The sequence below is a fragment of the Aquila chrysaetos genome, chromosome 13 (assembly GCF_900496995.4).
Source record: "Aquila chrysaetos chrysaetos chromosome 13, bAquChr1.4, whole genome shotgun sequence".
In the NCBI taxonomy this organism is placed as follows: Eukaryota; Metazoa; Chordata; class Aves; order Accipitriformes; family Accipitridae; genus Aquila; species Aquila chrysaetos.
The window spans coordinates 10,682,423-10,696,912 of NC_044016.1; the positions used below are offsets into that span (position 1 = coordinate 10,682,423).

Genomic DNA, 14,490 nt, shown 5'->3' on the forward strand with positions numbered 1-14,490 from the left:
GGTCGCAGGAAAACATAAAAAAGAGCCTGTTTTCTCCAGTGAATTCTGGAACTTCAAACTGGTGTCTTACCTCTGAGGAATCTGTGCACATGGTTCATAACCTTAGACTATATGGAGTACTAGGCTATGATGTAGTAGCAGTCTTCCACATTATTCTTACAAAGAAAAGGTAAATTTGCTGCTACCTTATGCAACGTGTTTCGTGGAGCTCTGCTCCATGATAGCTTACTGCATTCAGGCTCTTATCTTCCCACAGGCACTTATGACAGAAGAGGTCACACTAAGGGAAGGGGGATAAAGGTGAGAGCCAAGTGCTTTCAAGCAGTTACCTGCATTGTAGATGCCTAAAGACATTCCTGTACAGGCACAGGTGCACCCCAGATGTTGCTCGAACATTGCTAGTGCTGTAATAGCTGCAATCTTGTAAAGCAGTGCTTGCTTCTAACTTTGGCTGCTATTTAGCGTAGATGGAAACCGCATCTGCAGCGTTAAAACTAAATTCTCCACTGCAAAGTTACAAGAATGTTCTTGCAACGTGTTGTGACTCCTGACTAACTCAACTCCCGTGCTTTTACTCCAGCAGTTTCAGGCACACAGCCTTTTGCCATGGCCAGTTGAACAGTCTTCTCAAATGACTGGCTGTTTTGCCTACCTACGCTCACTGCAGTTTTGTTTTGATATTGGATTGTTTTTCACCACCTCTTCTGCAGTCTTGCCTCTGTGCTTCTTCCCAGCATGGGATGCATTTTCCAGGGGGATTTAGTTATAACAGAGATAATCTGAACTGCAAAATTTTTTGCAAATGAAAGATAAAGTCTCTGAGACCACTTGAGTGAGCTGGAGAAAATAAATGAATGAGATAGTGGGGACAAAAGTGAAACACCTACTTAACTGAAACCTCATTTCAGACTTTTTCTCCAGTTAATTAAGTATTGAGGAAAATGGATGCAGAAAGCACATTTTAAAGCAATCAAGTATGCCAGAAATCAAACCAGCAATTTGAAAAGAGAACAACACTGCTTTCTGCCATCTGACAAAATAAGATATTTGACAGGGAACAAGATGTGCAGTACTGGTTAATTGAGAGGCAAGGAGAAGAATAATCATAGCTACATTACTGAATTTATAGAAGTATCTCCTGTGTACCACAGGGACAATGCGAATTTGTGGAATCCTCCTGCCTGCTACAGCAAGCCAGCAATCACTTACATTCCCATCAACATTTTTACAATGTACCTTTGGCAGCAATGCAGAAATAGCAACTGTGGTGGCTGAAACCAGGAGACTTGCCTTTAAAAAGACTATAAAATCCCACACTTTCCTCTGCTGGTGACGATACAGGATAAGAAACAAGTGGGGAAGAAATCTTCATTAACGCTTGCTCTCTTTTGTTAGAGCTTCTCAGAGCACAGTACAACCCTTTACCAGTTCACGGGGTATGGAATATGGCTATTCCAGCATCAGTCCTATAACAGGTTAGGTTGACTGTGTTTTTTCAAAGTGTCAGCTTTAGAGCAAAGACAAGACTTTAGTTTTCCCACCTTTTAGTTCTAAGCTGTAGCCAAACACAGTGTGAACTCTATGCATGAACTTATCTACATTTTGGAAGCTCTGGCAGAACTTTCAAGGCTATATTCTCTTTCCTGCAGTTGATTCACTAACCTTCCATTTTTTCCATGTCATTTTAGCACATTAAAATGATACTTACAATTCAGGCAGCATGCTGCTGTGCCAAAGAAGCCAGCAACGGGGATCAAGACACCTGAACAAACCAATCATTTGGTACCTTTCCTGTTCATACTAAAAACACTATGTAAAGGGATGTGCAGTTAGTGGGAGATTCTTATTTAGATTCCTTGATATAAACCAATACTTTCACGTGTAACAGCCTGTCTCAGCAGAAGATTTGTTGATCTGAAGATAATATCAGAAGCCAGACACCAAACACTTAAGTAAAAAGAGAGGTAAAAGAGCAGCTAACCAAGTTAGACAAGCAGTTAAGCAAGTAGGACATCTGGGAATCACAAAACAGTCTTTCCCTCTGTAATTGCTCACAAGAAATTGACAAGAAAAAAAATCCAAAAGGATGAAGTATCAGTCATCTCCATTACTACTTTTAGCCACCACGATTTGAATCTAAGTTTATTAAAAAGGATCCAAACCACGCTCCTCAGGAGAACTAAAATCTTCAATCAGTCAGTGCCAGACAATGACTGAAGCCACACATACCTTTAAATATCAACAATAGTACTGAAAACAGATTATTTTTCAGCACAGGGTCAAAAGAACACAAAGGAATATTTCCCTTTCTCTACAGTGAAAAAATCAAAGCAGTCCCCAACCAGAGTAATTTCCCACTCCTCTTTTGCCTCTTAAAAAAAAAAAAAAAACAAAAAAAACCCCCAGTAATGTGATGTAGATACACAGACTTTGTGAAAAAGGCAATCTTCCTTCACAATATCAAATGCATTTACACTGTATTTCATGTGGTACTCAGCAGGCCTTCTAAATAAAGGAACCCTGAAACACCATCCAGTACTAAGAAGATTCTCACGAAGCTTTCATCTGTTTAATTTATGAAGCACAGTAGCAGAAAAGCAAAATACAGAAAGCTGTTGATTTTTTTGTGCACCCATCCATCATCAGTGCATTCACCTAAGTATTTCAACAGCTGAATTGTCAGTAGAGATCATGATTTCTCTGCTGTTAAAAAAGCTTCCAGGAAGACAAATAAAACAATGCAAAAAGCTAAGCAGATTTAGTTATTTTATAGCTACATCCTGTTTTTCTAAGTTCCATATAGTTTCTGAATTCTACACTGAAATAAGTGCTTGGGTGTGCCTATGTGCATCAGAGAATATGCACACCACATACATGTAACAGAGAAGATATGCCTATCTCCTAACTATAGACATATTAGTCCATATTTTAAGCAAATCCACAATATTGCTTTCGAATACTGCTATTGCAATCTGCTTTCACAGTAGTCCACCATGTATTCAGTTGTCAACATCTTTAAGAAGTTCAAACAGCTGTTTTCAATTACTGTTTTCTGCAGGGAATTACTGGCAGCCTTTTGTAATTTGTGGCTATTTAGGATAAGGTAGCAATAGCAGAGGAAGGTGGAGTCATTTTAAAGGTTAGACAGCAGAAAGCTCAAACAGCAGGAACAAGAATCAGACAGCTGAAACCAGTTCTGGGACAAATTTGAAGTGTTCTCACCACAGAGGTGGCACCTGGGCCATGGAGTGACAGACACTACTTTCCCTACTGTATAGAGTGTTTACATTGTTCAGCTATGTTTGTTTCCCTGTCTAAAAGGAACTCATTTGCAATGTACAGCACAAAGAAAATCCCCATTAGATGTGTGTTGCAGTTTTCTCTGTCATCACCTTCAAGGTTTTAGGGCACTATAGGATCATTGTCCAATACACATGACTAAGACTAGACAGATTTGGATTCACCACAGCTCTGCCTGGTATTTTGCTTCCTCTATTTAAAGTATATTAGTTTGCATCAATTGTAGGGCACATCAACAAAATTAGTAAGCTGGATAGCAAGAATGTGTTTCTTCTTTCAGCTCCATCCTTCCCTCCTACCAGTCCTTACAGGACTGGCAGACTCTTACGAGTGATCCTGCTGTGAGCCAACAACCATTAGCGATGGCAGCACTGTACCCAAGAGCGGAACTGCAATGCAATGCAGAGCACCTTCTGGAAGCTGATGCTTGAGAAAGTAGCACAGGCCCATGTTCACTAAACGGCATTTCTCCTACCAAGGATTAATTTTTAAAAATTTTGTACAGTGGTAGTTGTTTAGAGTGTGGCTACGTCATGGGAAGCGCACGGCTGTCTCAGGCCTGCCACTGCTTTGCTGCTCCTGTGCTCAAGGCGTGAAGAACTCCTGATCATTTCTGCAGCTGAGTGGGCTCCAGAAGTCAGGGCAGGATCTGACCTAAAAGCGTTTTAAATTCTGATATATGAGAGATCAGTTCAAACATTGGCCTTTAATAATAATCCTGGAAGAGCAGCAGCCAAACAAATCTCCTTTCATGTTTTCCTATCATTACTAGGTAAAAAGGAGAAGAATAGTTCAAAGCCTGAAGAAAGAGCTGAACCTCACAAAGCAACCAGACCCTTCCATCAGCCGTAAGGGTGCACGGCAAAAGGACGCCAGCATTCCTGCAGAATGTTTTTAACTTATAACTTTGGGCATTTCAGAGAGCATTCAAAATTAATTAGGGTAGTAAACTAGATTTTACACCAATTACAATGTAAACCTTGGGCAAACAGAAAAATGAAGAAGAGATCCAGCTAATGTATCTTCCTGTGATGTAACACATATCACTATGGCAACAATCAGGTTAGCATGCTAAGATCACCAAAGACATTTTTACAGGGACTTTCACAATCAGAATAGAAAGCCAGATACAAGCATCCTTTCATTTGTTACGGATAGCTGACACTGACAAAACACACCCTATGCAGTCCTCTTACTAGGAATTCTGATAAGGCTTTTTGATTTTCTTCCTACTGCACGCTTGATTTACAGATAGGTTGGAAATTAAGTTTTCGATACAGCTTTCAAAAGCCTACATGAATTGTGACCTGAAGTCTCACTAGTTTGCAATGGAATGTAGAATATTAAGTCCTATTTTCAAGTGATTTAGGTATTAATCTAAGTAACTTAAGATCTTTAGAAAATCTTAACCTATATTAGCTCATACGCTAAAAAGCTAAGATTAGCTAGTACTACAATACGTACTAGTTACTGAAAAATAACAGGCATTGTAATCTTTCAAAACACAAATATTTCACACTTAAAGAAATCTAAAGGCTCATAAAATACAAACATGGCCAAGTAGGAAAATATGTACTTACTAAAGCCTCAAACCTTTCTTTTAGTGATGATATTTACTTACTTCGTTATAACATAGTTGTTTAAATTTGTCTGGTTAAGATTAGACAGCTTTCTAAAGATAGATGTTTTTTCCACACTCTTCTCCAAGTGGGACACTTTTCAAGGCATCAGATTAAAATAGAAAACAATGATTGGGATAAATAAAACATACCAGTTTTGATTTTTTTTTTCTATTGTCCGCTACCAACACATTTTCACACCCATGCTTCTACCTCAAGAGAGTTAATTTTTTTTAAAAATTGCTACAATTCCACACATGATCCCTAAATAATTTGAAGATACAAAACCTTATCTGAAATAATTTAACTTTTAGGAGCAGCTTTGTTGGTATACTGACAGAAGATGAGGCAATCAAAATGCATCCTTTAAGAAGGGCCTCTTCCAGCATCCCTGGAAGATGCCTTTAGGCATAGTGCCACAAAGATTGTTTTAATTGCCTACTACTTAAGTTAACAAACAACTAGAGACATTTAAGAAAAACCCACAGGATCTACTGATCAGACCCCAACCATAGGTATATCTAGTTACTGAAGAATATCTTGTATACAAAGTTTTGTTCGTTTGAGCTATATGGAATATTTTGGTTTGTCATATTCTATTAGACTTATTTGAGACAAATGCTGAATTTCTTTAAAGGTTTTTCAGTTAGACTGATGAGTAGATTATTTGTTCTCATAAACTGCATTCTAACAGACAAAGCTGTGAGCAAGGCAGAATAATGGTGTATATGTACACGTAAATAGAGAAATATACTCTGCTTTGTAAAACTAAACTTCAAGTAGAATCTTACCTTTGTATCATTAGAAAAGCACTTGTTAAACTTTCAAAGTTCAACTTGGAACAAAAGTATTGTCTTTTATTTTAAGATAAGGAATCTTTTTCAAGGAGTAGAAAACATTATTACCCACTTTTGTTGAAAGGAGAAACAACATCTTTCTGATAAAAGAATAATGTGAAAATACCTTTCTGCTGTGCAACTTGGAGTCTTAGGGCACTAATGCTCATGCACAGGAGCTTGATTTTCCTAATACCTGGCCTGGGTAGGCAAGCATAAGCAATAGGAATTATTGGAAAGTCATTTCTGTTCAGTTGGATAATGACCGATTTAATTGACGTCACCCTTTTGCACAGAATTGCTCTGCCCAACTGAGCAAGCCCAATTAGACATTTAAAATCCACAAGTACAAGCTTGTTGTGATGAGCTTATTTGTAACGAATCATCCTGAATTCAAGTGCACTATCATGAACTAGAGTTATTTTTCTTATATTGATGATACCAGAATCTTAAATGCTATTTCCAGGTGAGTTGCCTTGTTTTGGGATCTCAAATAGGATTTTTCTTGAATGAAAAGGGGCTAACTCAGGGCATTCTACGCAGATATTTCTTGACACCTGACCATTCTCCAACACATCCACTCTCATTACATCAGGTACAAGTCTGCAACGACTTTCATATAAAGTGACGCATTTGAAGCCAAGCATTGTCAGGGTGAAGGGTGACCTGCAGAGAATCAGCAGACAGCCATTATTGGTAGAGCACGCACAGTTTCTTGTTATGGTGTTCCTTCTGGCCAGGTATGTAGTGCCCGCCCCAGCTTGCTGAGGAAATCTGGCTGGCCAAGGGCCATTTTGGAGAGGTGAAGATTAACGTTGTAAGACCTTCAGCTATGGTCAAAGCCAGTGCACACTGAGAAGTACAAAGAGATGGACTGGCAGGTGCTTAGTTTCAGGGAAAACAAACAGTCCTCTCTGGGCTTGTTTGGATCAGGTCTCATCACCCTTTGCACAATGTTATTCCATCTGGAAGAAGGCATACCGAGACACAGTGCACTGGACCCATGTACTGGATGTATCTTATATCTGGTTTTATATTTGGTTTTGCACTTACAAAAGAAGTCACTGCTTCATTTTTAATCATCCAGTAGTGTTTGCCTCATTTTTCCTGGAACCTAAAATTTTTAGAGATACTTAGGTGAGTTTAGTTTCCATTTGTAAATCAACCTTTGGTACACAGAAAAAATGGCAACAATGAACTACATGGCAACATGTAGTCCACTTTTTCCATGGTTTAATTTTTGAACATATTTATGAAGAATTATTTACAGAAAATTCTACAGAAGATCAATTATATCTGTTCCTTCATTATCATTCCACAAGTTTGAGTGACTATTGGTATTAGTAAATATTCAGGAACAAGCTCTGCAGAACCCATATATTGTTAATCACTGGAAAAGAGAAAATAGTGCCCTCCATATAGTTCTGATATTTATTTCACAAACTGGTTTTTGATTGTCAGTTATTCTGAGTTGTGATTAAGTCCACACAGATTTACTGCACCTTACAATTTTCTTTCTGCTCATCTTGCTCAGGTAGTCCTTGTTCATTTAGAGAATTTTTGGCTTTGTTTATCATACAACTCTCCCTAGTATTATCAGAGACAGTTTTTGTGGATTGCTTATACAGGCAAAGTGGTGACCTTGAAGTAGATTTCATCGGTGGAAAAGCTGTTACTGCTTGGGACTGCTGTTCATCATTTACCTGTAACACAAATGAAAATGTCCTATTTTACTGGTAACGGAAAACCATATTAACTTTCTGCAGTGGGTCAAAAGACTCACTGCAAAAGACTAAATATTGGGAATTTGCAAAAAACTTATACCTATATATTGAAAATGGAAAAAAAAATATTTTGAAGACATTTATCACTCTGAATATACAATACAGTGAGACTTGATATCAATCGTTTTGGTGTGGTATAAAATGGATTATCTGCTACACAGCTGGCAAGCTATTTGCTAGGAGCAGAAAAAAGCTAAACCAGGAAGAGACAGTACTCTTAATCTGTTTACTAAGGTACCAGGTATTGTGTACTGAAATCTCTGTTTCATTTTTCCTGTACATATTCTGCAAACATAAAACATAGTTGTCACTTTTTTTGCTGACATCTGGACAGAAACCACTGCTTTCACATTTTAACTGATGTGCAAAGCACTCAATTTAAATTCTACATTAAATTCACACAGGAAAGTAAATAAATTTGCATATGAATATGACAGAACACATTTTAAACACCTTGAGAAATTTGCAACAGTTTGAAACTGAGTGTCTGAAATGAAGTACATATAAGCACCTGTCAAAGAGAAGGAAACAAGGCTTATTCCACTTTTAAAATAAGACTCACCATTTACTGTATTAATATAAAGCATGAAACAATATGTTTTGGTGGTTTCAACAAACAATGAAATGATATTATGAGCAATTCCTCCAGAAATTCCCAGATGTACATCATCTTGAAATAAAACAAACATATATCCAGCAACAACCAAGAGAGAAGGGCACAAATTCCTGGAACTGATGACTCCTGTATATTTACACTTGGGGAAAAAAACAACCCTGAAATCTTAATTTTACAGTTGAAAGTAAGGAGCAGCCTGTCCTTAGACCTAGACAATACAAGCTTAGAGAGAGAGGAGGACTGTCTGGGAATTCCCTCCCCCAGTTGAATTAAAAACAATTTATTACTGATTACTTGTTATTTTCTGTAACCTTGACTATGGTCAGCGAGAGCCTACAATAAGCTTATACCATGCTGGCACATGATTACTATGCGACTTTCTGCAGCCAAGGCTTCCTTTCTTTTTTGCACTACTGAGTTTCTTTACAAGCAACACCCTTCATGTGTTTCTAAAGTTACAGGAAAACATACATAAATGAGTGTAAATAAAATTTATTAGCATCACTTAATGAAATTGTAATAAAACACAGACCTCCAGGCAATGACTGTAAGCAGCAGCAATTTTTGGCAAGTAGGGTAATTAACCCTTGAAACAACATACATGAATTCAGTGGATTCACTCTTACTTCAAAATATAGATTTCCTATTGCTATAGCTCAAAACAAATTATGGCTCTGATCTGACTCATCTACCCAATGGTGTTTTCTGGCCTCAAAACCTATACATTCACTAAACTATGTAGCTCTTGCCTTTACTTACTTTTGGTATCTTGCCAACATACTTGGTGCTAACACAAAAGAACTGCATTTAAAAAACATCCCCCTGCCAAAAACCCCCAACAAACCGCAAAAGTTGTACTCTTGCTTTACAGCTTCACTTTTGGCTGTGTGGCAGACCACTGATTGCCAAGAGAATGCTTTTGTGTAACCTGGTAAACTGGAAGAATTTTTATCTACTGGCATATTTCTATGTAGCCTTCATGTAAAGAATATCAATATATAATAACTGTTCTCTTATTACTCAGCTTGACATAGCATAGTGAAAAACTTTGGAGGAGATTTCAGACAACAAAAGGTTTATTTCTGTCCTAAAGCTGGAACATTTTTCTATAATCTGCAAAGTATTTGCATAAGTTTAGAAAGAACGCCTTATTCTGATGTACTGTGAAACATTCAGCAGTGTGTTGTATTACTGAAAACACATGCAAAGTTAATGTAAACTTCAGTTACCAAACTTGTTTTAATAAAAATCAGCTTTCAAAACCTAACTCTGTAGTATTTATTTGTGTTGATAACCTTAAAATCTGGTAAGCACTAACATTAAAGTCTAGTTTCTTTACCTTCTAAATGTTCCTTATTTACGTGTTTAATAGCCTCTCAAATATCTGTAGTTATTTTATAGCATCTCTAATCTGGAATTCCAAGAAAAGTTGTTAGCAGAAAACTTTAAGCCTCAACTCAGACTCCCAGTGGTTAATTCTTTTGCTGTTTACTTTTTCTGAAACCTGAGAAACCACAGTATGAAGAATATCTGCTCTTTAAAATCCATTATAAGAAATTGAAAATATACCTATATTTAATTGACATTTCTCAGTGGGTTTCCCTGTGAAATCACAAATTACATCACAGGAACAATTTGCAGATTGCTAGCATGGTCAAGACTTCTGTCACGTTTTAGTGATTCAGTATTTATGATCTTATCTTCACTGTATTGCTGAAAAATATAAAGAATGATGATATGTCCTCAAACGTTCTTGGCAAAATGAATACATTTAGTGAACGTATTCGTTTTCCCCATGGCTTTAATACCCAGATAATTTTTTTTTTTAGGTTACCTTTTGTGGTTTGCTGCCACCAGGTGTCGAACAGGAGCGCTCACCAAGATTATCTGGTCTGCATTTTTGTACATCTTGTGTAGGCAAAGGCAATTTCTCACTTTGGGAAGCCAGATGGGGACTGGTTCTTAGATTTAGGGTTGTTCTACGTAAAATATAAGGGCTAACCTTTCCAGTGGGAATATCAGCAAACCCTGAAAAATAAACAGCTTGTATTAAAAAAAGCTAAATAAGTTACGCTTTCTTAAACATATATTCTCTTTTTTCCAAAACGAGGGTAAAAATAACTGATTAAAATAAATAATTTGTTCTATTGAAGAAAATGGATCAAAAATATTGCTGAACAGATGTTGTGTATTCCAAAATTCATATGCAAGCCCTGGAAACCACAGACAAGGTACAACAGTAATTCTATAGCAAAGTTTTTCAAACAAGTGTTTCATCATCTTCTTTACAGTTACATTATTATCTGGAGAATAATTTCAGTCTGAAAACATGTGCTGGTTTTGCTAGAATTCAATCAGAACACAATAACATGACATTATATTCTTGATTTTTCATGTTTTACTCTGCACAGAACTATAGTGTTAGAGATTGTCTATTATTTCTTGTTCCAGTTTTGGCTGGGATAGAAGTAATTTTCTTTCTAGTAGCTGTATAGTGTTATGTTTTGGATTTAGTATGAGTAGAATGTTGATAACACACTGATGGTTTTAGTTGTTGCTAAGTTGTGTTTAGACTAAGTCAAGGACTTTTCAGCTTCTCATGTCCAGCCAGCAAGAAGGCTGGAGGGGCACAAGAAGTTGGGAGGGGACACAGCCAGGACAGCTGACCCAAACTGGCCAATGGGGTATTCCATACCATGTGATGTCATGCCCAGTATATAAACTGGGGGGAGTTGGCCAGGTGGGGGGCACAGATCACTGCTTGCGAACTAACTGGGCATCAGTCAGCAAGTGGTGAGCAATTGCATTGTGCATCAATTGTTTTGTATATTCCAATTCTTTTATTATTATTATTGTTATTTTTCTAATTATTATTTTCATTACTGTTTTCTTCCCTTCTGTCCCATTAAACTGTTCTTATCTCAACCCAAGAGTTTTACAACCCCCCCCCCCCCCAATTCTCTCTCCCATCCCATTGGGTGGGGGGAGTGAGTGAGCAGCTGCGTGGTGCTTAGTTGCTGGCTGGGGTTAAACCACGACATCTCTCTATTTAGCCTAGAAGTCAGCATTAACTGGCACATATGTCCTCAGAATAGGTGTATTTCCAGAAAAATAATAATGCTGGTAAGAAAGTGGAATGCAAATAATGTGTAGACTTAGAAATCCTGACTTCTGGGAGTGATCACTGAAGTTGAGGCAATTCAGTATCTCTATGACTTGTCCTTTAATGATTGCAATTGCATTTATTATAAAGGGTTACTTAATAGGTAGTTGAAAGTACAATGTATTTTTCAAGCCCTGATTTGTGCAATCTTCTCAGTTACTTTCTACTACACTGAATCCTTGTATGAAATATCAGGCTACCTAATTTCTTTGCATTCATAGTAGAATAAAACTGAACTGTCATGAAGATGGTAATATATTACTGCTGCTGGCAAGACAGTTTCAACTCAGGGAATTTTAATCTATTCAATGTATTGCCAACTATACAGTATATAGTGGGCAAGTATAACACACTTGTAATTACTGGTATGCAAAGAACTAAAAGCACACAAATAAACAAACACTTGGGGAAAACACCTCGGCTTCCCTCTAGACACCTTTCCTCCCCAGTTTCTGGTCTCCAATTGCCTCGCCACATGCTACACCTTCAGTGAGGTGATAGGAGCACAGGAGATGGGGGTCAGATCCTGCTCCTTGTTTTTAACTCAATTGCTCAGGCATGGAGGAGCCCACTGGGTGTAGTCCCTCTAGGGTCATACCTCCTGCTCAGTCTCCTCTCAGCCTGCCTTGGGCCACCCCCCAGCTCCTGCCCCTGCTCAGGCCACCACCACCCCCCTCAGTCCCATGCCCTGCTCAGTCTGATACTTTCCTTCAGCATTACTCCTGTAGCTCCAGCCCCAGCATTGTTTTTCCTTCATCTCAGCATTTGCCACCCCTTCTTACTCATGTTTCCACAGAGACATGACAAACACTTCTGACTGGTTCTGTTTTGGCGTACGGTTTTATCCTTTGGAGCCATGGGGCAGCCCTAACCTCCTTCCTCAGAGTGCCCCTGCAGCCCTCGCCACCAACCACTTGCCAGTCAGACCCTGCATAGCTATTAACAGCCTCTTTGACCTCATAAGGAGTAATACCGAAGTAACAGTGAGGCTATGGAGGAAGCTAACACGACTCCACCACAGCACAGTACTCTAGCACTCCAATCTTGTGGCCTTTAAGATTAGATTCACTCCACATCTATTCTCCTGTAAGTCTCAATGAATGGTTCAAATAATGTTTTTAAATTACTAGAGCAAGTCTTCTGTCAACAAAACTTTGTTGCTGTACATATCATATGCTTAGCCTCTAACACATGCATCGCGAGGAACTACAAAGTTGTGATTGCCAGGACCATTTAACTCTTAGCAGAATGGTAGTTAGAAAACCAACATAAATGTATTATGTTGGTCTAACACCACAGCTCCACAAACACTAACTTGGCACTAACTGGCACATCTCCCATTGACTACTTTCACCTTCCATCATTGTCACCAAAAATGTTTGCATAGTCACCTACTTACCCAGAGTAAAACTAATATAGCAAAACAAAAGAGAAAAAAAACTACCTGCTATGCTCAGAGAATGTTTGCCTTTATAAAACATTATAAGTACCTTTTTTCACTACTTCTGGAAGCCCATCTGGCTTACCGTCTGTGTTCTCCTGATCAAACAGATTTTGACAGATATCATCCTTCCTGGTTTTTTTGGATAAAGTCTCTGGCACAGGGGATCTTGGTTCTCCAGTATCTTTCCTGTTGTCTTCATATCTCTGCCTTTTACTTGAAAGCTTAGTAGTATCTTCATCTGACCTCGTGTCTTTGACAGACTGATTGCTCACTGGTAATAAGTTATCCAAATTCAGCAAAGGAGTGCTGACAGCATCACTTGTTGGCTGTTTCAGCTGAGCACTCAACAAATTGACTTGTGTTTTTAGCATCTCATTTGCTTCCTCTAGTTTATAATATTTAACAATTAGAGAGCAATATTTCTCCAAGTTCTCATTTGCTTCTCTGGTTTTCACTTCCGTAGATTCCTGTAATTCTTCCAGTTTTAACTTAATTTCTTCTGTAATGGCATTCTCATCAGCACCTTTCAAAGCAAAATATCATTATTCATATAACTGACATAAAAAAATGCATATACAGGAATTTATAATTAATTAAAAGATGTGTGACCATTGCATTATACATAATCTGTAACTGTGCAACTATAAAAAAAATAAGCAACAGCATATAACAAAATCAGTAATATTTTAGACATAATAATGTATTTACTAAATAGAGAACAAACATGCAAAATTTGAAAAGAATCCTTGACCAGTGCATGGGCAAACATTTTCCCTGTCATTTTGTAACTTCTGAACACTCGAGTTTGTACCCCTGTACAACACAGTGTATGTCATGAGATAAGCCAAAATGTAAAGAACAAAACATGAGAATCAGAGGGGAAAGCTGGCTGGAAAATGATAAAAGAACTTATACACAAACTTTGGTTATTAAGAAAAAACACTCCCCTTCTTTCTTAAGTCACTTTTAACCACAAAAATGTAATATTTAAAATATATATTCATAATCCAGAGTTGCCTCTGATACTTTAAGAGAAAGAAGATGAACTAGGTTTTCAAAATGTTTGATGCATTTGCAGTTGTATTTTTTTTTTTTACTAGTTTAAGAATCATGCTCTGTATTAGAGCTGCATATGCAATGGACATTTTAGGGAAAAAAAGGTTTACAAACTAATGCACCGCAAAGAAAGCATTAAGATTGAATCTAAATTCAGTTACCTTCTTTCTTATACTTTGACATACTTAGATTTTTCTTCTTTAATAGATTGTCACGTTCAACTAGTTGTTTCTGCAACATTTCCTTTTCCTGTTCCATCTGCTTACAGGATTTCATCCACAGCTGCACTTTACTGTGGGCAAATTCATTTTCCTTCTTCAGTTGAACTATAAGGTTAATATTATCAGCCTACAAAATGAGAAATGTAGTTATTACACCAGAAACATAATTCTTCCATTTAAACATTACAATGTCAAATGGAAGCTCAACTGTTATGCAATATTAGCTGTGGAGCATGGTTGTAATGTATACTTGTTTGCTTGTTTCCATACAACCTCATTATAGCAGCTCCTTTACTGCAGGAAACATGAAAGTCCTCTTACTAGATGGGTACATACAGGTGATTAACTTGGCAGAAAAACAAGAATTCAAATACCAATAAGGGAGACTTACTCTCTTCAGATATACCAATAAATTATGAATGTTATTACTGATGTCAAAACTAGCATCCTA

At 37.5% G+C, this 14,490-nt stretch overlaps 1 protein-coding gene across 5 annotated transcripts in view; it reads right to left on the reverse strand.

Annotated features, from left to right (window-relative positions):
• Window positions 1–5,828: 5,828 nt before the first annotated feature.
• CENPF (centromere protein F) overlaps window positions 5,829–14,490 on the reverse strand; it is a 44,462-nt gene continuing 35,800 nt past the window's right edge. For 4 of the 5 annotated variants that reach the window (XM_030035954.2, XM_030035955.2, XM_030035951.2 and 1 more), the window contains 4 exons: window positions 13,980–14,166; window positions 12,809–13,285; window positions 9,990–10,183; window positions 5,829–7,458 (listed from right to left, as the gene is read on the reverse strand). In XM_030035954.2, the coding sequence (XP_029891814.1) occupies window positions 7,249–7,458; window positions 9,990–10,183; window positions 12,809–13,285; window positions 13,980–14,166 (1,068 nt within the window). In that variant the 3' untranslated portion in view covers window positions 5,829–7,248. The remainder of the gene's footprint in view (window positions 7,459–9,989; window positions 10,184–12,808; window positions 13,286–13,979; window positions 14,167–14,490) is intronic. The other variant, XM_030035953.2, reaches the window with a different exon arrangement.